A 22268-nucleotide genomic window follows, 5' to 3' on the forward strand; every position below is an offset into this window, starting at 1 on the left:
ACTGACCAGCACTTGTTGGCCTGCACAACCTTAGAATGGGAATTAGCCCCTAATCGCAGTTAAAATGCAAATACAGTCCCCGGGAGGAGAATCAGAGTAATTCACAAAGATGTTGACTCCTTTTCACTCATTTTCCCATTAGCATCAGGTCATTTACTGGATTAGGATAGACCTCAGAGAAGGGACATTTGAATACTAGAGGGAGGGGGATGAGGTAGCCTGGGAGGGCAGGCTTGAGCGAGGTCCCCAGCGGAAGGCCCATGAGGGGAGTGGCTTCAGGGAGGGACGTGGGCACAAGTGCCAAAGGGAACCAGCCCAACCCATACCTTATCTGGAGAAGGTGCCATGGGTGGAGTCTCTGAAGACTGGGCTTTTTCAGCCCGAGAAAGGAAAGCTGACTGATCACTGTGGTCAGGACTGAACAGGGAACTGGGAAGAAAAGGGATGGCCAGATATTTAACCATGTGGGCTGAGCTAGAACCCAGGAGGAGGCCGGGTTTGATGAAATAAAGCTCATATTTTCTGGCAAGATACAGGGCCCATCTGGGCCTCGTTCTTCCCCTTTAGTGTGTACCACGCATCTGTGTTAACCAGACCTCTTTAGGAAATGATACTCCCTCTTAATATCCTCAAGGAGCCACCATGAATCATGACCTGTGATCCAATACTTTGTATGCGGTGTAGATCTGGACTTTGTAAACTGTCAATGATACATCATTTGACAGATTTATAATCCTCTATCTCAAAAACTCATCTAACTGTGCTCTGACCTCTAACAGGAGAGACAGTCCTCTGAGTTTTCTGAAAGACTGCCACCCGGGTTATAATCCTCGGGTTGGCTGGAATAAAACTTCCATGTCTTTCTTGTTTTTCATTGACAGGTCTAAGAGAGACTGCAGTGTGCACACCCCTTCCCCTCTGGCTGGAATGCAATCTGATCAGCTACAGTTGGTGGAAGAGGGTGAGAGGCAGTGCACTCACTCTTACAAAAGGGTGTCTTGTAATCCCTCTCATTCGATTAATATCCTTAGACTGAACTAAATACCCATCTGTGCTTCCCAATTGTATTTTAACTGGCTTTTTTCTATGCCTGACTTCCACGTTTTTTATATCAACCCTGAATATTCACTGGAAGGACTGATGCTGAAGCTGAAGCTTTGGCCACCTGATGCGAAAAGCCAACCCATTGGAAAAGACCCTGATGCTGGGAAAGATTGAGGTCAGGAGAAGAAGGGGATGACACAAGATGAGAGGTTGGATGGCATCATCAACTCAGTAGACATGAGTTTGAGCAAACTCTGGGAGATAGTAAAGGACAGGGAAGCCTGGTGTGACACAGTCACTGGGGTCCCAAAGAGTTGGACACGACTGAGCGACTAACACACACACACACACACACACACATTCCTACATAGCCCCAACAAAGTCAAAAACACGCTATGTCAAACACTAGACTTACTTGCTAGGGTTTAAAGACGATAAATATAGGTTTAAAGTATAGTATTAAAACAATAACCACACCTTGCATCTTAAAGAAAATGCTCAGTGTCATAATTTCAGTATTTCATCAGCTGCTTAATTTTGTTCTTTTCCTTTCACGACTTAACACACCACCAACTGGCTTAAATCCAGTGAGACGCTAATTGCAGCTACCGTTCCCCTCCTTTCAGCTGAACTGTTAATTTCTGTGTTGTCATAGTTGTGTGGAGTTAATGAGACCTAGACTTCTTATTGTGTGAATCAGCACTTTCATTCTTCTGTCTTTATTTATGGCAAAGTACCACAATCGATTTAAATAACACACACACAGGCACCGCTGTGCAAGAGTGGCAGCCACACTGCTGAAGCCTAATAAGAGGTGGGCAGACACCGTGAAATCTCTCAGAATGTGGGTTCTTCAGCTAATGTACAGCAGCCTGAATTGGGGCAGTAGAAGAGGAAGAATTTTACTGGTAGGGGATCAGTGTGTAACATACAGAAGTTCTGATTTTATGGTCAAAGATTGCTTTGATGATTCTGTTTAACCCCCTACAGGGAGCAGGGCCTCAGCTGTTCAGTGAGGACAATTCACCTTTGTAAAACAATATTCCGTCCCCCAAGTCTACAGCAGGTGGCCGACCCAGCCTCAAGACGCACCAGGCAGGAGACCCCAGCAGGAAGGACACATTTTGTCTTACCTGCCGTGCCTCTGTATTTCCCGACTGTGAGCCTGTACCGCTCCTTGCTGGAGGCCACCTGGAAGGAGTCGTACACAGCATAGGCAGATTCGTTGGCAGTCTGTAAGTCCACTCTCACCTCATAGCGGGTGGGCGTGCCCATGGTGAGGTTGTGTAGCTTGTCAAGTCCTAAGAACAAGGAACAGAATTCTGGTAACCAACTACCCTGTGTGTGTGAGCACCCACCGTTTGCATCTGAGACTTTCAGTCCCCCAAAGGTGCCTTGGCCTTTTCCTCCTGTGATAATGGGAGGGTTTTCCCTATTCCTTCTCTTCTGGGGGAGGGGGTGCCTGTTTTCTCAACCCATTATGTCTTTGGCATAGTCATGCTTCTGAGTGTGGAAACCATGCCCTCTGGGAGGGAGCGGGGGTGGAGGGTAGGTAATCATGGGATGAATCTACCCCCACTGACTCCTTCTCTCTCAAGCAGGAGCATTCCTACTTATCATCCACTTATCTCACCAAGCGGGAGAGGAGATCAACCACTGACTTCAAGGTCACTGATGGGATTTTTGAACCAAGCAAACCACAAAACTCATCTACTCTATCAGATGCTGCAAATCAGCATGATGAGTTTCTAATTCTTCATTTCCCAATTGATGCTTCTGGCTATTTCATTCTCCACGAACATCTGCTCCAGAAAAGAGCAGAAGGAAAAGGGAGAAAACAATGCCACAATGACTGGCATTCCTCACAGAATTCCAGGGAACCTGTGCGACTTCCCAGTGAGAGCCCAGAATCCCAATCAATCAATAACTGCTCTCCTCCTGTGGCTTCTGAGAAGTTCAGGCTGCAGGGAGATTGTATGGGGCTCAGATGCAGGAGAAAGCCCACGTGTGGCAGTCCCACCCTCCCACACACTCAGTGCACACGAGAACCTTCCCAGTGACCTGGCCCCACCAACACCCTGGTGGGCAGCTTCCTCAGTGCCCCCGTCACCTGGAGCCCTTCCTGAATGTGGGGAGCTCCCTCAAGATGCCTGATCAGCTTCTTAGGGAGGAATCTCCCCTCCACACCCCAGCCTTCAGGGATGCTCAAAGATCATACCAAGCCAGAACTCCTTCATGGGGTCGCCGAAGCCTTCCACGTAGGTCCGCCAGCGCTTGAAGAAATCCAGCTGCCCGGTGTTCCTCCTCTGGAAGACCTGAAGAGGGAGACTGGTGTTTCTCTCTGACACACGTGGACAGACGTGGCTGAATGAGAGAGGACAGCATGGCACGCTGGGGGCTGCCCTGAAGATGGACAGAAGTGGCCAGGAGGTGAAACTGATGGGGGTGGTGAAGGACCGAAGTGGAACCGAGAGAGAGGAGGACGTCAAGACTGCCTTTTGAGTTCTGGGCTCCCAGTGCTGATGGGAATTCACTCTGCCGATTGCTGAGAAAGGGGCTCTGAGAGAGGACAGTTTCCATGGGGGCAACATCGCTCATTTGGGGACCTAGTGAGTGTGAGTGGCTTCTGAGGTATCCTGGTGAATGAAGGTGCCATAGGAGCTGCTGAATGTAAGGGCCAGAGCTCTCAGGAGAGGGCCAGGCTGGACTTAGAAGGTGAGCACATGTCTGAGATAGTGCTGGCACTCACCAAGTCCAATTTCACTCTCCTCTCCTCCAGGACACAAAGAGACTTTTTGTTTTAGCCTTTCTTGCAGTTAAGTTGGAACCATGTGACTTGTTCCAGCTACAGGACTAAAAGCGGGGGCACAGGGTATGGGGAGGGGGTCTCCCCACTCTCTCCCCTATTGCCCCAGGCCATGGTGCCATGGTGAAGGCCACATGTCAAGAGGGCAGAACCATGAGCTGGAATCAGCCTGAATCCCTGAGTCACCACTTAGTAGTGACTTTGCACACGTGAGAAAAAAAGCCTTTTATGGGTTAAATCACTGGAATTAGGTGTTAGTTTGCTACTACAGCTTAGCCCATTCCATCCTAACATGGAAAGCCATCAGGACACAGAGAGGGAGATGAAGCCATTGGAAGGATGAGATAAAAAACAGGACTGAAAGGAGCAAGTGGCCTAGAATGAAGACTTGTGGATCCCAAGATATAAGAGCCACACACCACAGGATGAGATCATGGAGGAGAAAGAGGAGCAGCTGGTGATGTGAAGGACAATCGGGAAAATGTGGAATCAGAAAGGCCACCAGAGGAAAGTGTGCCCGACAGTGTCACATGCTGGTGAGAAGTCATGGAGCGTGATGCCCAAACTGCCCACAGACTCTGGTGACACGGAAGCACCAGTGACTTGAGCGAAGGCCGTGCTAGTGAGTGATGAGGGCAGAAAGCCAACCAGTTTCAGCTGAAGAGTGAGTGAGAAGGGACAACACAGAGACACAGTTGGGGCTGTTTCATGAGAGTATGGGCTGCTTTCTTTTCAAAAATCCCTCCATCTGGGGAAGGGAGGTAGTGCTGGTCAGAATCACTCAATTCTTTTCTATGAAGTAAATCTAAAAAGCATCTAAAGGCTAAACACACCTATGTATACTTTTGCACTTCTAATTCCTCCTGGCCTTGGCAGCCAAGCTAGACGCCACCCTAGCTAACCCCACACAGGAGTCTGGAACTCCCTAGGAATGGAGTGGCATCTTCCTCTCCACCTTCTGTCCTTTGCGCTCCTTCAAGAGCAGAAGCCCCAACACAAAATCCAGTCCCCCTCTTTTCCACCATGTGCCTTGAAGTCAACCACTTCATCTGGAATTTGGTGAGGTAGACCTCCTAATATTTGAGCATTCTTGATACATTTTTCTCTGGGAAGACACAGGGACGGAGGAGAGAGCAGGTTGCCCACAACAGTGCCCAGAGCTCACTGCCAACTCCTGAAGCATCAGTCCCTGTCTGCTGGCCTGGGGGGCACTGAATGAAGGGTGGGGGTCCTGGCAGGGGGTTGGTGACTCAGTCATTTCTGTTCCTGAGCATCAGTCTACTTGTTGTCCAACAGGGTTGGAAGCGGGAAGGAGGTGTCTGCCCCTAGAGGTGCTAGGAGGACTCGTGAGACAGGGTGTGTGAAGGGTAGAGAGCTGCGAGCAGAACTTAGGGATGCTCACGGTGAACAACTGCACTAACACTCACTAACACTGTTGTTCCCTCTCCCCTCTTCTTATGTGTCCATCTTGTAGAGACACCACCTTCCTTCCCTGGCTTCCTTGATTTCTCTTTTCACTTACTGATCTATGTAACAAGTGCTCGTTGAGCATTTTTAAAGGCTGACTCCAGGGCAAGAATATACAATGCCATTTTACAGATGAGAAAGTGTAGAAAATCAAATAGAGTCACACAGCCAACTATTCAGTGGCTGATGCAAAGATAAAAGACTGCCTCATCTCTCCCTGAGGAAGTCTGAAAACACCAGCTATGTGGAGTCTACTGTTTAAAGAGCATGCCTTAAGATTCTGGGGCTGTTCATTTCCTATTACGGCACCTGGGACTCCTGGATCATGAACAATGAAATCCTAGGGCATCACCATTTGGTTCCATACACACTGCACCAAATTCTATTCCCACTAATGTAGTTAGTTCCCGTGTAAGGTCAGGCTCAAATCTGATCCCACTCTCCTAGGACAGAGGCTTTACAAAGGCATTTGGTCTCTATCTCCAATCAATGAACATAGTGCCAAAGTATTTTTTTGTTTGTTTATTTGTTTATTTTACTAATGCTTCAGTGTGGCTAGAGAAATTGGAAAAAAAAAAAAAAAGGTTCTGATGCTCTTTGCATCACTATAGACCCAGCTCTACACTTACTAGCTGTCTCCTTGGGCAAGTCAGTTAGCCTTGACTAGCCTCACTTCTCTAAACTATGAGATCAAGATGTTAATAGCTTATTTGTCATTATCTTAAATCAAGGCTTCAGCATGGTCATGAATCATGATAAATCATAAAGGCCAGAGTCTGGCTCATACAGATATAATGAGTGATTATTATATCTCAGTAAATGTGTTAGCTTGCATTTTATAATGTCAGATTTCAAATGAACTGACCCACAGGGATCATTTGTACATCTTGATCAGGCAGCCTTAATTGACTCACTGAGAATCTAGTCCATTCCCTTCTATGAGGTGAAAATACCTTATAATGAACTATTTGGGATAACAGAAACCCCTTGCCAAATAAATCTCAAAGGAGAAAAAAATCTTTGATTCTAACAACAGAGCTTTGTTGTACTCTAGAACTTTCAGTCCTAAATGACTAAATCAGGAGGAAAAAATGAAAATCTCACTTAGATGCCTGTGGAAAGAGCCTCTCATGTAGTTCTTAGGACTTGCAAGATGGGAAACAGAAATGGAAATATTTGAGACACTTAAGTGTTCCTTAATAGTCTCCATTCCAGCTTCCCACCCGTAGCCTCAGTTACCTCAGGGCAGAGTTCTGGCTAACCCAAGTTAATCAAATTGTGTTCTTGCTGCCTGAGTGGAGAAGAATTTCCTTAAAAGGATTTGAGAAGCTCAGTTTATAAGGATAATATACTATGATCATCTTTCAGTGACAGAAGACTTTTGAACACCCCAAAACATGGAAATTGCCAGTAAAAGATTCAGTGGAGAGGTTTGCAGGACTCCACATATTTTCTGGAGTGTAGTGGCTTCGAGGAGAACCCTATAGAGTCTCAGTTCATGTAGTATCTTCAGGAACCTGGGTGAGAAAACAAGACTAGGGAGGGGATGGGGCACTGGCATTGGTGGGAACCCAGAGTTATTTCTGGAACTGACCTCTGTGTTCTGGCAAAGGTCACTTGTGTGGGCAAGATGTAAAAGGCAAGCTCCTTGAGGTCAGGGATTTTTGTCTATTTGGTCCACTGCTGGTTCCTAAGTATATAGAACAGTACGCGACACACAGTAGGCACTCAATAAATATTAGTGGGAAAGAATCATGGATACTCCCAGGCAGACAGACTAGCAACAGGTCTCTTTCAAAAAATTGTCCCAGACAAACATCTCTTTGCCTGGGTGAGGCTGGCTTTCAAGAAGGCCACATCAACAGGGACTTCCTTGGAGGCCCATTGGTCAGGATACTGCACTTCCAAAGCCAGAAGCATGGGGTCCATCCCTTATTGGGGAACTAAGATCCCATATGCCATGCAGCACACCACCGTCCACCCCCGAAAGCAAACAAAGAAACAACAAAAAGACCACACTGGACAGTACAGACATCCTGCCAATGGGTGACTACAGGGACAAAGGCAGGGAACTGGCTTCAAGCTTGAAGGTACAGAAGCGCAGAGGTACAGTGGTGCTGAGGAGAACAGCAGGTGCAGCCCTATGAGTCTAGTCAGGTGGATGGCCTCCATGTGACACTCGGTTCCATTATTTTTACAAATAAATCAGGAATGTCCCCCATCTGATCCATTTCTGCCTTTCGGCCATCAGATGCAGCTGTGTGGATAATAAGTTTTCCTCTTTGCTGCTTATCAGATGGCATCATTTTATCTGCGGCTGCTCGAGTGTCTTTGGTTCCACAGGCCCTGAGCGAATGTGTAAAGGAACATAGTCTGAGCTCTATGAGATCATGCTTTCTCCTTCCCACAGCAAGTGTTGGAAGCACAGCGGGTCAGGCTGCAGGCTGGTTTGGAGCAGTGAGAGCCTCTCACTGTTCAGGCACAGGGAGAAGGGGGTAAGGAGAAGTGGAAAGATCAGATTGAAAGTCTCAAAAGCAGCTCATCGTATAATTGGATCAGCAGATGCAATCAAAGAAGGTACCATGCGGTTTAATGGTCCACAGAGAATAAAACCTCCACACAGATGTGAGATGATCAGAACATTGCAAGTTTCCTTCTTTCAGGGTTTAGCCTTTCGTATCAAAGTTCCAAAGGCCCTGCTTCTGTACTGTGGAGCCAGGATGCAGAGCTTGGGCAACAGGCTCCAAAATTCAGAGGACTGAGCCCCCAAAGAGGCCATGTATTTCCATCTTGGATGACCTGAGATGACCCACTGGGAAAACCAATGACCCAGGAGGCTGGAATCCTAGAATCTGGTCCCAACTTTGTTATTAACTCATGTGACCGACTCAGTAGACATGAGTTTGAGCAAACTCCAGAGGATGGTGAAGGACAGGGAAGCCTGGAATGCTGTAATCCATGGTGTCGCAAAGAGTCGGACATGACTGATCAACTGAATGACATGTGACTTGGTCAGAGTGCTTCTCCTTTTGGGCTTCAATCTACCCATCTATAAAGTATGAGCAATATAATCTCTCTCATTCTATAGCTTATATGTGAAGGTCGTGTTTATGAGTGTGCTTTGCAGAGAGTAAAATGTAGGCAACTCACGTAAAGAGGCCATTAGTATTAATAGATGGTGATAAACCCACAAGCCTTCCCAAACATCAGCCTGAATGTAACCAAGCCTGCTCTATCCCAGGAATCAAGTACCTCGGGCTCTGTTCTTACAGTTCTCTGTTCTTACAGTTCTCTGTTCTCTGAAAATAGCTGCAAGGCACCAAAGCATCTCTCTCCCATGGATGAAGAAGAAATAGAGCTGCCCAGGGCTCTGTGTGACTCACAATCCAGCCACCTCCATCTGTGTCCATGTCACAGTACACCTGCAGGGGCCAGCTGGCATCCCCATGCAGGTAGATGGTGTAGAGGCCACTGGCGACGTTACTGTTCTGCTGAACTTGACTGCAGTCCGAAGGGTGTGGAAAACGGGCACCAACTGGAACCAAGCAGAAGGACAGCGTTGTTAGGAGAAAGGCAAGGGAGGAGGGGAGTGGGGCTAGTCCCGTATTTTAAGATCATTTATTTTGTTTAGAAATTATTTTGGAACCTCCTACTATTTTGTATCTTCCAACTCTTCACTCACGTCTTATTTTTCTCACTCACCCTGCTCTCATCAAACCCCTCAAATGTACTAGTGTGTGCTAAACAGTGTCCAACTCTTTGCGACCCTATGCACCGCAAGCCGCCAGGCTCCTCTGTCTGTGGGATTCCCCAGGCAAGAATGCTGGAGTGGGTTGGCCATGTCCTCCTCCAGTAGATCTTTCCAACCCAGAGACTGAACTCACATCTCTTACATCTCTTGCATTGGCAGGGGGGTTCTTTACCACTGGTGCCACCAAATAAGGTCAAGTTCATATCACTTCCTCCTCTGACCAAAGCCCCACCTCTTCCCCTCCACCAGACAATACTCCACTTCACTCCCTTCCTTCATCTCTTTACCATGGGATGGATTTCTTCTGAATTCATAACCCCACTTCCATTTCCCCTTGTCTAGAGAAATCCAGAGCCCTGTCGCCACTCGCTCTTCCTTGGACACATTTTCTGGCTTGTCCCATGCTTGTCCTGCACTGCAGTCTAATTCAGAGTGCATGAGGTCACATTACCTGTGGAAAGGTTTGTAGATACGCTCCTGCTCCGGCGATCACCCTTAAAGGCAATCAAGGAGACAGGCAGGGTGACACCCTGCTCAAGGCCTTGCAACTCAAACCTCTGGTCCCCTCTTCCAAGCTGCACCTCCTAGCAAACAAAGAAGACAGCAGACATTCACTCATCACCCGCAGCACCTCAGTGTCAACAGCACTCCCTGGTGCTAATGACAGAAGCTCCTTGGGAGGGCAGAGTTTTGTCTTTTTGAGAGCTCAGTAGTAACCCAGAATCCCAGTAGGTTCCAGCCGCTTCTCTTTAGGGCTGTGCCATGAAGATTCAGCACTTCTGGGAGGTCTAGCTGGGAACCAGCACCTCAAACTGCCACCGGGGCAGCGACCTCGAGGGGAGTACACATGAGGTCTCCTGCCCTCCAGATACAAGCTGGGGCACCAACAACAGCCACTACGGGCAGCAACAGGCTAACAACACCAAGCTGAGAAAGTAATGGGCAAGGTGAAGCTGGCCACTGATCTCTGAGGCAGGGAGATAGCTGGGTTTTCAATAACCTTTCTCCCTAGGCTTATAGTGGCAGCTTTACCACTGAGATAATGAATATATCAAGGTGCCCTTCCTTTTTTCCTTCCTCCCTTTTTTCTTTCAAGGAAAGAGAATAATAACTTTCCACTGGGACAAGTCACAAAAATATGCTGGCTTTCTAATTCCAGGTGAGAGGTATAACTCTTGAAATAAGGTTAATCAAATTCATTGAATAAATATTTATTGAACACCAACCATGTGCTAAGTTCCAAACACTTCAGACACAAGGCGAGGCAAAGCAGACAAAAATTCCTTGTCCTCGTGGAGCTAACATTTACTGGGGAAGTAACACGGGACAGATGTGTGGCCAGCAGATACGTGACAGGCAGCTAGGAAGGAGCAGGCACGAAGGTTAGTCCCATAAAATGAGACCACACGTACACTGTTCACAAATGACCACGTTTAGCATTCTCCCTTGCATACAGCAAGTGATCAGTAGGGATCAACACGTTCATAAGAAGGTTGCCATGGACCAGCTATTGGTCGGCCCCAGTGAGTTGCTGTACATGGAGGCTGGGGCAGAAGAGAAAAGGCAAGTGTCTGGTACCTTGACAGTGCCGTCTGGGAACTGGTAGGTCAGAATATAGCCATCGATCTCGGCAGAGGGGGGTGTCCAGGTCAATACCCCACCGGACTGGGTTACAGCAGAAGGATGAAGGTTTTGGGGAGGGTCAATGTCTGTATATAAAACATCAAGTAATTATTATTACTAAGGTAATGAAAAGAGGTAATTTTTGAGATTTCCGCTTATATTCTCTACCTACACACTCCCATTTTCTTCTTCCTATCAAGCAAGTAGCAGGCTCCATTCCTCTTTGCCATAAGGTCTTTAGGATCTATTTTTCTAAAAGTATAAACCCATGGAGGACAAGAGGGTTAAGGGGTGAGTTTCAGAGGGAGTGAACCTGGGCTCCCACTTCCCCAGCAGATCTGCAGAGAGTGGTGGTGGTGATGGTTTAGTCACTCAGTCATGTCTGACTCTTGTGACCCCATAAACTGTAGCCCACCAGGCACCTCTGTCCATGGGATGGGATTCTCCAGGCAAGAATACTGGAGTGGGTTTCCATTTCCTTCTCCAGGGGTTCTTCCTGACACAGGGATCAAGCCCAGGTCTCCTGTACTGCAGGCAGATACTTTACTGACTGAGCCACCAGGGAAGCTGCAGAGAGTGGTGAGTATGAGCAACTTCGGTCAGCAAAGTCCTGGAGATGGCAGGGCTCCCAAAGTGGCAAGGAAGAACGAAGACCCAATGCTAAGACCCATATATATATATATATGATGTGGTAAATGGCACTCTGAGTTTGGGAGTAGCAGAGGCAAACAGATCTGAAAGGCCCCTGCATACAGAAACCAGGGGCACTCAGTAAAAACACCTGCCCAGAAAGATGACCGAAAAACCAGATGGGACCCCATGCCTGGCCTTGGAAAATCACCTGAGACCTCACACTCAGCCCTGAGGGAGGAGCATGACTCTAAATTTACTGAGATTTCCAACTAACAAACAGAACGGGAACTTATAATAGAAATTAAGTTGGTACAGAAATATAAAGCTCTGTGTCTTAGGTAACTAAGCGTGCAGCCTTAGAGGCATACCCCGTACAAAATGGGGAAGCAGGGGAGATGCTTGTACAAAAGAGGAGACAAAGGGAGACAGGGCAGTGGAGATGGAGGAAAAGCAGAGATGTCTTCTCATCCCCACGCACTTCTGCACTCAAACACCAGAGGGAAAGCGTGAAGACTACATCTCAGCAAAAATTCTAGTCAACACCACAGTAATTGGTCAGACAGCTCACTTTTTTTTTAAGCAAACAAGATATGAATGGAAATTTCCATTTTGAAAAATCATTATCATAGAGGGTGATTTTAATTTAGAAGTTTCCAAAAAAGATGTCTCCAGGCTATTTTCTACCCAGTAGCATTTCAGCTGAGAACTGAAATGCAGTATTTTAATAGAAATCACACAGCTGTTGTTTCGAATTAGGATGTTTTGACAAATTTTGAGTTTCTGTAATATCAGCGTGGTGTGGCTTTCTAACGCATAACATCTGGTCTGGATTTTATTCCATCCATCACGCGGGAAAACTGAATTTCCTGGTTTCAAAATCAAAGGAAAACCTTAACTATGGAAATATCTTGAGCTGGCTTCTGCCACCCCTTTGCCCACCCATCCCCAGGTTATGAACCTGAGATGTCTGTCTTAGTTATTTCTACATTTCTATGAAGTAGAAAGATGAAATATTTTTGTCTTTAAAAATGGGGAAGGGGCTTCTCTGGTGATTCGGTGGTTAAGACTCTGAGCTTCCACTACAAGGGGTGCAGGTTTGATCCCTGGTCAGGGAACTAAGATCTCACACACTGCACAGCGCAGCCAAAAAAAAATTTTTTTTAACCGGGAAAGTGAAACAAAGAGAAGATAAAGAAGAAAGAGAGAGAGAGGAATGGAGGAGAAAGGAAGAGGGAGGGAGACTGGGGGTTGGGGTTGGGGGAGATGGGGGATGGAGGAAGGGAGGGGGAGAAGGAAGGAGGAAGATGTTGGTTACCCCAGGAGAGAAGTCCTGGGTATCAGGGAGCCTTGGATGTGGAGGAGTTTTTCTTTCTACACACCTTTGTTTAGTTTGAAAATTTTCACTATAAGCGTGTATTACTTTTTTACTGAAAACGTCCGTTAACTGTAACTGATAAAAATAATGAATACATTCAAGGCACCTCTCGTTCCAGTGGCCACACATGGTAATACTGTGGCCGCACAGGGGATGGCCAGGCTCTGCCCAGGCTGTCCAAGGAGACCCAAGGACGTCAGGGTGGGCTGCGTGATCCTGTCAGGCCCCTGGGAGGCCTCATCACGCACACAAAATACAGGCAGTCCAGGCCCCTTTGGTGGCCAACTGGAGAGGGACAGTGAGAGAAGGAAGATGCTCCACCACTGCCTCCAGCGTGGAGATGGAGGCAAAAAGGGCTCCTTGCCTCCCTCTTCCCCAAACTGGAGCGGAGGCCCAGCCAGGTCCTCAGGTCGGGACGGAGAGCCCGGGAGCTGGGCTGGGTGAAGAGGGGTGTGAGGGAGGCCCCCTTCCACACAGGCTCCTTCACACCACTCCCTTCCTAAACTGTCTGTCAAGGCATTACCTCGGAAGGGTGAAAAGGGAAGCACTCTGAAGAACGCCCTCAGGGGCAGCACTGTGTTCCCTGCTCCCCTCCTCAGACTAGATGTGGAGGAAGGCAATCTCCTGTTGGGTGTGAAGGGCTCGTGTCCCCCACCCCTCACAGTACCTGTCGGGGCCTTGGTGTCGGCCTTCCTGCTCTCCCGGTCCCCCTTCTGCGCCCACACGTGGACCGTGTACTCCACGCCCGGCCTCAGGCCCGTCAGGACGATGCTGCTCTGCTCCTTCCCCACCGGAACCTCCCTGGTGTCTCCATCAGCAGAGGTGTAGCGCACCAGGTACCTGTCGATGACGGCCTGCACCGGGGCCCAGGAGACGGTGGCCATGTTCTCCGTCACCTGCTCGGTCATCAGGTTCTGGGGGCTGTCAATTTCTTTTTAAAAAGGAAATGCTGAATTTTAGGGCTAAAGGAACACATCACCATTCATGTTACTTTTATTAACAATACAATTCCACTGAAAGCATTTTTCCAGGGGAAACAAACCACTGGAAAAATGTTATATTAAAACTGAAAGGAATTTGATCTTCTCCAAGTTTATCGACATGGAAATTTTTTGTCCTTCTAGTTCCCTTAAAAATTTTTTAAAAAATCTCCTGAGCAACAAGACAAGCGACCCAAATGGCAGCTGAAGGGACCTCTTTTGCTATCTCCATGGTATATAGCTATTTTGTTTCACAGAATTTGAGAGCTGAGAAGTTACGTCTTTCAAACTTCTTCCCTTTCATAAAAGGGGAGGAGAAGGGAGATCTAGAGAAATGAAAAGACTTGTCCAAGATCCTGCTGTTTTTTTGCATTAAAACTTGGACTCTGGGGACTCCCCTGGTGGTCCAGTGGTTGAGACTTTATGTTGCCAATTCAGGGGGCGTGGGTTTGATCCCTGGTCAGGGAGCTGGGATCCCACATGCTGTGTGGCCTGGCCTAAAGTAAACAAACAAAGAAACAACAACAACAAAAAAACTAGATAAAAAACCTAGACACTCTTCCTCCTGAATTTTGAGCCCTTTCACCTTCTCAAGGACTTTGCTCCCTTTCATCTGCCCTCTCTCACCTGTGCCATCAGTCTCTCCCCATCTCCCGTCATTCCCAGACAAACAAGCTCTAGGCTCTCCCGTCCCTCTGCTCCCCTTAACCGACAGACTTCTCAGGAGAACCTGCCTGTATATCCCACCTCCTGTTCACTCCTCAGCTCAGTGAAGTTTAGCATTTTCTACAGCACATCACTATAACTGCTAGTCTAGGTCACCAACAACCTCATCTTGCCAAATTCAATGGACACCTGTCATCCTCACCTTGCTCGACCTTTGAGCAGCATTTGGTAGAGCTGAGCCACTACCCCTGTCTCAAAACACTCTCAGCCCTTGGCTTTCATGACTATACACTCCACTGGGTTTCTCTTAACTGCCTCCTCCTCTCTGATTTCCATCAGCAATCTGAAAATGTAGGGGAACCTGAGGTACCCTCTCTTCCTCTCTGTCTACAGGTGATCTCCACCATGTCTGCAGCTTTATTAATATTCTAATCATTTACTTAGGGCTGTGTCAGGTCTTAGTCACAGCATGTTGGATCTTCGTTGAAGCATGCAGGATCTTTTGTTGTGGCACATGGGCTTCTCTCTAGGTGTGGCACGTGGGCTTTCTAGTTGAGGTGCTCAGTAGCTGTCCCCCAGCATATGAAATCTCAATTCCCTGACTGGGGATCGAACCTGCATCCCCTGCATTGGAAGGTGGATTCTCAACCCTGGACCAACAGGGAAGACCCTCCATAGCTTTAAACACCAGCCAGATGCTCACAGCTCCCCAGTGCCTATCAATTCTGAGCCCCTGTGTTTCTAGCAATTCTGAGTCCCTGACTTGTATCTACAAGAGCAGATCCACCACAGCACCTAGCATGTATTAAACATTCAATAAATACTTGTGGAATCAATAAATAAGTCTCTCAATTAAGCAAGAAATCCCATGAGTACCTCAAGCTTAAGCATTAAGTCTTAATGTTTCTCCTCAAATCTGTTTATCGCTCAGAAGATGCCCCAGTTGTCCATGTTGCTCAAGTCGGAAACAGATGTCATACTTGGTTCCTCACTTTCTTCCTGCTCCACATCTCATCCATCAACAAACACTGTCATTGATGCGTCCAAAATACACGCCCTGATGTCCTCTTTTCTCATCCCTATTGCCACCACACTTGTCCATCTCTCCCTACCAACTTGACAAATCTTCGCCCTCTACTCCTGTCATCTCTCCCATTTATCCTCCTCACTGTGGCCTGAATGACCTTACCTCATTCCATTCTTCTCCTAATAGATATAGCATGCTCCCTCTTTGAGGTACTGGGTGGTCCTGTATGACCTGACCTTTCCCCCTGCCCCCATCATCTCATGCCACTTTCTCTCCCCGCCTCTATGCTCCAGCGACACCAGCCTCCTTTCAAGTTCTTCAACCATCTCATGCTATTCCAAATCAGGGCCACACACTTGTTCTTCCCTCTGCCCAAGATGGCTAGTTTTCCCCAACCCCCTTCTGCCCTTCCTCTACAAGCACGCTGTCCAAGAGATCTCTCTGCAATGATGGGAATAGTGTAGAATCTATATGTTAGTCACACGTGGCTACTGACCATTGGAAGTGTGGCTAGTAAACTGAGGAAATCATTTTTAAATTCAGTTCAGTTCAGTTCAATCGCTCAGTCGTGTCCGACTCTTTGCGACCCCATGGACTGCAGCACGCCAGGCTTCCCTGTCCATCACCAACTCCTGGAGCTTGCTCAAACTCATGTCCATTGAATCAGTGATGCCATCCAACCATCTCATCCTCTGTCGTCCCACCTTCAATCTTCTCCTCCCACCTTCAATCTTTCCCAGCATCAGGGTCTTTTCCAACGAGTCAGTTCTTCGCATCAGGTGGCCAAAGTATTGGATATTCAGCTTCAACATCAGTCCTTCCAATGAATATTCAGGACTGACTTCCTTTAGGATTGACTGGTTTGATCTCTTTGCAGTCCAAGGGACTCTCAAGAGTCTTCTCCAACACCACAGTTCAAAACCATCAATTCTTCAGTGCTCAGCTTTCTTTATGGTCCAATCTCACATCCATACATGACTACTGGAAAAACCATAGCTTTGACTAGATGGACCTTTGTCAGTGAAGTAATGACTGCTTTTTAATATGCTGTCTAGGTTGGTCATAGCTTTTCTTTCGAGGAGAAAGTAATTTTTAAATTACTGTTAGTTAAATATTTAATTAGCCACATGTTGCTAGTGGCCACTGTATTGGATGGGACAGTATAACAGAACTGTAAGCTGGACACATGGCCATCAAGCTAAAGACTCCATTTCCCAGTTCCCCTTGTGGTGAGGGACACTGTGTCTTCGGTCTAGCCGGGGGAATGTGAGGAGTGACATGTGCAGTGCAGGCATTTCTTCCCTTTCCCACGCCCCTTTCCACTGCCTGGAGTGAGGATGGGTGATGACCATGTATTGGATTGGCCAAGAAGTTCATTTGGGTTTTTCTGGGAAAACTCCCTATGAATGGCTGAGCAACAATATGGAAGGAGCTTGGGTCTCCTGAACCATGGAGCTATCATATCAGCCTTGGCGCCTTATGCTCTGACCATTCCACAAGAGAGAAATAAATTTCTTTCTTGTTTAAGCCACTGTTATTTGGGTGTTTCTGTCAATGTGCATCTTTTTTTAATTTATTTTTAATTGGAGGATAATTGCTTCACAATGTTGTATTGGTTTCTGCAGTACATCAACATGAATCAGCCATAGGTATACATATACTCCCTCCCTCTTGAACCTCCCTACCTCTTCCCATCCCATCCCACCCCTCTAGGTTGTCACAGAGTACCAGGTTGAGCTTCCTGTGTTATCTACTACTCCCCCATTTCATCCCTGCCCTGTTATTATCTACACATATACCATGTTCATCCCCTTCACAAAACTTATAATTTATAGTTAAAAATGCATTTGCTTGTTGACTATCTGTCTTTCCCACTGGACTTCAAGACAGTAGGAATCATATTTATTTTGTTTACTGCTATATCCCAGGCCTGGCACTTACAAAATGTTCATTAAAATTTAGCTGCACGTTGAAATGAACACTGACCTTCAACTGCCAAAAGTTACATTTGTTCCTTTAATCTAAACACCACCTATTAAGTAAAAAATAAAATCAAATAGCTTGCTACAAAACAGTACTTTAATGCAGTGGTTTCAAGAATTTTATATTGGCTCTATCTTATTCCCGATAATTTCCTATAGCTGAGAAGCATTGTCATTAAAAACACAGGCTTTGGAAAACAGTTTTAAGACATTCATGGGATTGCTCAGTACTGGGCCCATTATTATGCTTTGTTCTTTCTTTAGGTGAATGGAGCTTGTTGTTTTGTTTTGTTTTTTTACTATAAACTCCTAATATAATCCACAGTCCCTGAGGACATGGGCCACAAAAGCAGCAGTGCCGTAATTCAGCAGCAGTAGATCGGCCCACAGTGAAAAACCCCAGTTTGCTTTTCTTGTCCCTCATGTTACCTGTCGGGGCCTTGGTGTCGGCCTTCCTGCTCTCCCGGTCCCCCTTCTGCGCCCACACGTGGACCGTGTACTCCACGCCCGGCCTCAGGCCCGTCAGGACGGTGCTGCTCTGCTCCTTCCCCACCGGAACCTCCCTGGTGTCTCCGTCAGCAGAGGTGTAGCGCACCAGGTACCTGTCGATGACGGCCTGCACCGGGTCCCAGGAGATGGTGGCCGTGTTCTCTGTCACCTGCTTGGTCACCAGGTTTTGGGGGCTGTCAATGTCTGAAAAGAAAACAACAATCAATTTGGAGAAAATCACAGCCACCTTGCTTGGGGTGACACCCTTTCATGTTTCGTGGGATTTCCATCTTGCATGCTCTAACTGCATCATGGACATATGTGTTCTGTCCCCATAAAGACTTTGACTCCTCAAGGAGAAAGCACAGTAGACCAAAACCTGAGTGTCTGTACTATTACCTCTACCAAGACTTTAGAAAGACAAATTTCTTTCTTCATTCATTAGGCATGTGTCAAATGCCCACTATATACAAGGCATGGGACTAGACAGTTTGCAGGGTTCCGTTGAAGAAGACATGGTCTCTGCTCAGTTCAGTTCAGTTCAGTCGCTCCGTCGTGTCTGACTCTTTGCGACCCCACGAACCGCAGCAAGCCAGGCCTCCCTGTCTATCACCAACTCCCAGAGTCCACCCAAACCCATGTCCATTGAGTCGGTGATGCCATCCAACCATCTCATCCTCTGTCATCCCCTTCTCCTCCTGCCCTCAATCTTTCCCAGCATCAGGGTCTTTCCAAATGAGTCAGCTCTTCGCATCAGGTGGCCAAAGTATTGGACTTTCAGCTTCAACATCAGTCCTTCCAATGAACACCCAGGGCTGATCTCCTTTAGTATGGACTGGTTGGATCTCCTTGCAGTCCAAGGGACTCTCAAGAGTCTTCTCCAACACCACAGTAGCTAAAAATTTTGTTTCTAGCATCATGTCAACAAAGACTTCTCAGTTCATACAAGATGATTCTACCAGCCAGATGCCAATATAAGCTCCCAGAGGAAGAGGGCTATGTTCTACTCCCCTTGGGGTTCCCACTGCCTAGGAGGGAGTAGGGCCCATGGAAAATGCTCAACATATGTTGTTAAATGAATCGGCAAAATTAAAATCCAGTTTTAATATGCTTTAGCAGATCATAGATTCACTTGTAATGCTGGTTTGCTGGCTAAATCACAGTACAGAAATATAATCATACATCTCTTTCACAATAAGATGAGAATATAACCTAGAAGTTACACCTGAAAATAACACAATATTATAAATCAACTATAAAAAGTTCAGACATAAACCCATGCACATGCGTGTGTGTGCTAAGTCACTTCAGCCATGTCTGACTCTTTGTGACCCCATGGACTGTAGCCTGCCAGGCTACTCTGTCCATGGGATCCTCCAGGCAAGAATACTGGAGTGGGTTGCCTTGCCATCCTCCAGGGGGTCTTCCTGACCCAGGGGTCGAACCTGCAGCTCCTGCATGGCAGGTGGATTCTTTACCACTGAGCCACCAGGGAAGCCAGAACATAACATAGAAATTATCCTTATCCTCAAATATCTCATTATAGTAAAGCAAACCACATACAACTACTCACTTTGGTAGATGTAAAGTCTACTTTTTGAAGTTGAGTTTTGAACACATTACAGTTAATATTCATGGCATTTGATTTTCATTTTCTGTTTCCAATCACAAACTCAACAGGAGAGCCTCAATACTGAACAGAAGACTCACACACTCGGAAGGAGCACTGGCAGGACCTGACCATCAGTCACAGCAGACTTGTAGCTTGGAGGCTGCCAGGTGGCCCTGACTTTTAAAGAAACCAGTTAAAGGGAAATGAGAGATGGAACATGCAGTACATTATGATGGAACACCATCCTGCCCTTCCATAAATCATCAGCTTTGCCAGTTTTCAGTTCAGGAAACCAAAACTAGATGAGGCATAGCCTTAGCATGACAGGCCTTACATTCCCAAAGAACAGTGCTCTGTTACCTGTCGGGGCCTTGGTGTCAGCCTTCCTGCTCTCCCGGTCCCCATTCTGGGCCCACACGTGGACCGTGTACTCCACGCCTGGCCTCAGGCCCGTCAGGACGGTGCTGCTCTGCTCCTTCCCCACCGGAACCTCCCTGGTGTCTCCGTCAGCAGAGGTGTAGCGCACCAGGTACCTGTCGATGACGGCCTGCACCGGGTCCCAGGAGATGGTGGCCGTGTTCTCCGTCACCTGCTCGGTCACCAGGTTTTTGGGGCTGTCGATGTCTAAAAGGTAAAGTACACTATTAGCAAGCACCAGAGACTGAGACCATGTTCCTTGGGGTGAGGCAGTCTCCATTCTTACAGATTTCCTGTCTCCTGTGTGGATTTTTAGTTGTTTCATGGATGTAGGTCTTCTCACCACAGCTGGACTCTTGGATCCTCAAGCAGGTGGCACAAGACAGCAGAATGGGCACTGGATCCAGAGTCAGAAGAGCTCCACTCCAATCCCAGCCCAGGAGGCAGAGGGGAGGACCGCCAGGAGGAGCTACGGGCTGGAGCCAGCAGACCTGGGCTCTAGGTCCAGCTCGATCATCAGCCAGCAGCGGCCCTGCACAACTCTGCCACCCCTGGCTGGGTCTCCATCCTCATTTGTAAAATGTGGGCCTTGCCAAACAGATTTTAAGGTACCATAATATTCCATGAATATTCCATGAATCATCAGCTAACTTTGTGACTTGTCGAAATCATTCACGTCTCTGTATTTGAGGTTTCTCAGCTGTAAAATGGGGATATTGATTCCTGCTCTACCCATCTCAATGAATTCCTCTGAGTACCAATGAAATGAAGAATATAATTCTCATTCATTGCTGGTAGGAATGTAAAATAGTGCCACTGCTCTGGAAACAATTTGGCAGCTCCTCAACAGTTAAACATAGAGTTACCATATGACCCAGGAATTCCACTCCTAGGTATATAGCCAAAAGAATGGAAAACATATGCCCACACAAAAATTCGTTCATAAATGCTCACAGCATCATTATTCACCATAGCCCCAAAGTGGAAACAACCCAAATGCTCATCAACTGACAAACGGATAAACAGAATGAATTAGATCCATGTAATGAAATATTGGAGAAGGAAATGGCAACGCACTCCAGTGTTCTTGCCTGGAGAATCCCAGGGATGTCAGAGCCTGGTGGGCTGCCATCTATGGGGTCGCACAGAGTCGGACACGACTGAAGTGACTTAGCAGAAGCAATGAAATATTATTCAGCAATAAAATGTATGGACACAAGCTACAACATGGGTGAACCTTGAAAATATTATGCTTAGTGAATGAAGTCAGCCACAAAGGGCCACATATTCTATGAATCTATTTATATGAAATGTCCAGAATAAGGAACTCTCTACAGACAGAAAGTATGTAGCTTCCTAAGGCTGGAGGAAGCAGTGCTGGGGAACAACTGCTAATGTCTGGGGTTTGTTTTAAGAGTGATGAAAATATTCTGAATTAGACAGTGGTGATGGCTGCTCCATTCTGTATATACTAAAAACCACTGAATCACACACACTATAAAAAGGTGGACTTTATAGTATGTAAATTATAACTCAATAAGTCTGTTCTTAAAAAATGAGAAACAGAGATGAAAGAGCTTTAAAAATTATGAACTGCTACTATTTAAAAGTGCAACCTTAGGATCCTCAGAATGGAGTACACAGCAATCAAAAGAGAATTTCTCCACTAAGAAAGCCATAAGACTTCCTTGTTCCGAAGAGATTGCAGCGCAAGTCATTTTCCTAAGGTACTTACCTCACAGATCCTAACATGTGGCTTATTTCTTTCCTTTCAAGAAGAAATGTTTAATGATTTATCACAAAGTAAATTCACAGTTGGAGGGACAGTGGATAGATAAAACCAATTATCATTTATCTTTGCAAGATCAAAGTATGAGGCCAAATGTGAGCCCCTTATTTTGATGTAATGTGTAAAAAGGAAGTGAGGGATGGTATGTGGTTTGGCAGAAGTCTACCCTCCTGGTCTTCCAGAAATCATCGATTCTGCCACTGTCAGTTCAGGAACACAAAACTTGACCAGCCATTGACTTTAGCATGTCAGGGGTTCCATTTCTAAACAGCAATGCTCCCTTACCTGTCGGGGCCTTGGTGTCAGCCTTCCTGCTCTCCCGGTCCCCCTTCTGCGCCCACACATGGACCGTGTACTCCACGCCTGGCCTCAGGCCTGTCAGGACGGTGCTGCTCTGCTCCTTCCCCACCGGAACCTCCCCGGAGTCTCCGTCAGCAGAGGTGTAGCGCACCAGGTACCTGTCGATGACAGCCTGCACCGGGGCCCAGGAGACGGTGGCCGTGTTCTCCGTCACCTGCTCAGTCACCAGGTTTTGGGGGCTGTCAATGTCTGAAAGGAAGATGCTGATCAATAAACACTATTCACAGAGTGAAATCTTGTGGCCACG

At 46.9% G+C, this 22268-nt stretch overlaps 1 protein-coding gene across 2 annotated transcripts in view; it reads right to left on the reverse strand.

Annotated features, from left to right (window-relative positions):
• TNN (tenascin N) overlaps positions 1 to 22268 on the reverse strand; it is a 73169-nt gene that overhangs the window by 9250 nt on the left and 41651 nt on the right. For both annotated transcript variants that reach the window (XM_070384893.1, XM_070384892.1), the window contains 9 exons: positions 21947 to 22210; positions 19816 to 20079; positions 17784 to 18047; positions 13367 to 13630; positions 10647 to 10777; positions 9520 to 9652; positions 8701 to 8852; positions 3263 to 3359; positions 2178 to 2345 (listed from right to left, as the gene is read on the reverse strand). In XM_070384893.1, coding sequence (XP_070240994.1) covers positions 2178 to 2345; positions 3263 to 3359; positions 8701 to 8852; positions 9520 to 9652; positions 10647 to 10777; positions 13367 to 13630; positions 17784 to 18047; positions 19816 to 20079; positions 21947 to 22210 — 1737 coding nt within the window. The remainder of the gene's footprint in view (positions 1 to 2177; positions 2346 to 3262; positions 3360 to 8700; positions 8853 to 9519; positions 9653 to 10646; positions 10778 to 13366; positions 13631 to 17783; positions 18048 to 19815; positions 20080 to 21946; positions 22211 to 22268) is intronic.

This window comes from Bos mutus, chromosome 16, assembly GCF_027580195.1.
Source record: "Bos mutus isolate GX-2022 chromosome 16, NWIPB_WYAK_1.1, whole genome shotgun sequence".
Classification (NCBI taxonomy): Eukaryota; Metazoa; Chordata; class Mammalia; order Artiodactyla; family Bovidae; genus Bos; species Bos mutus.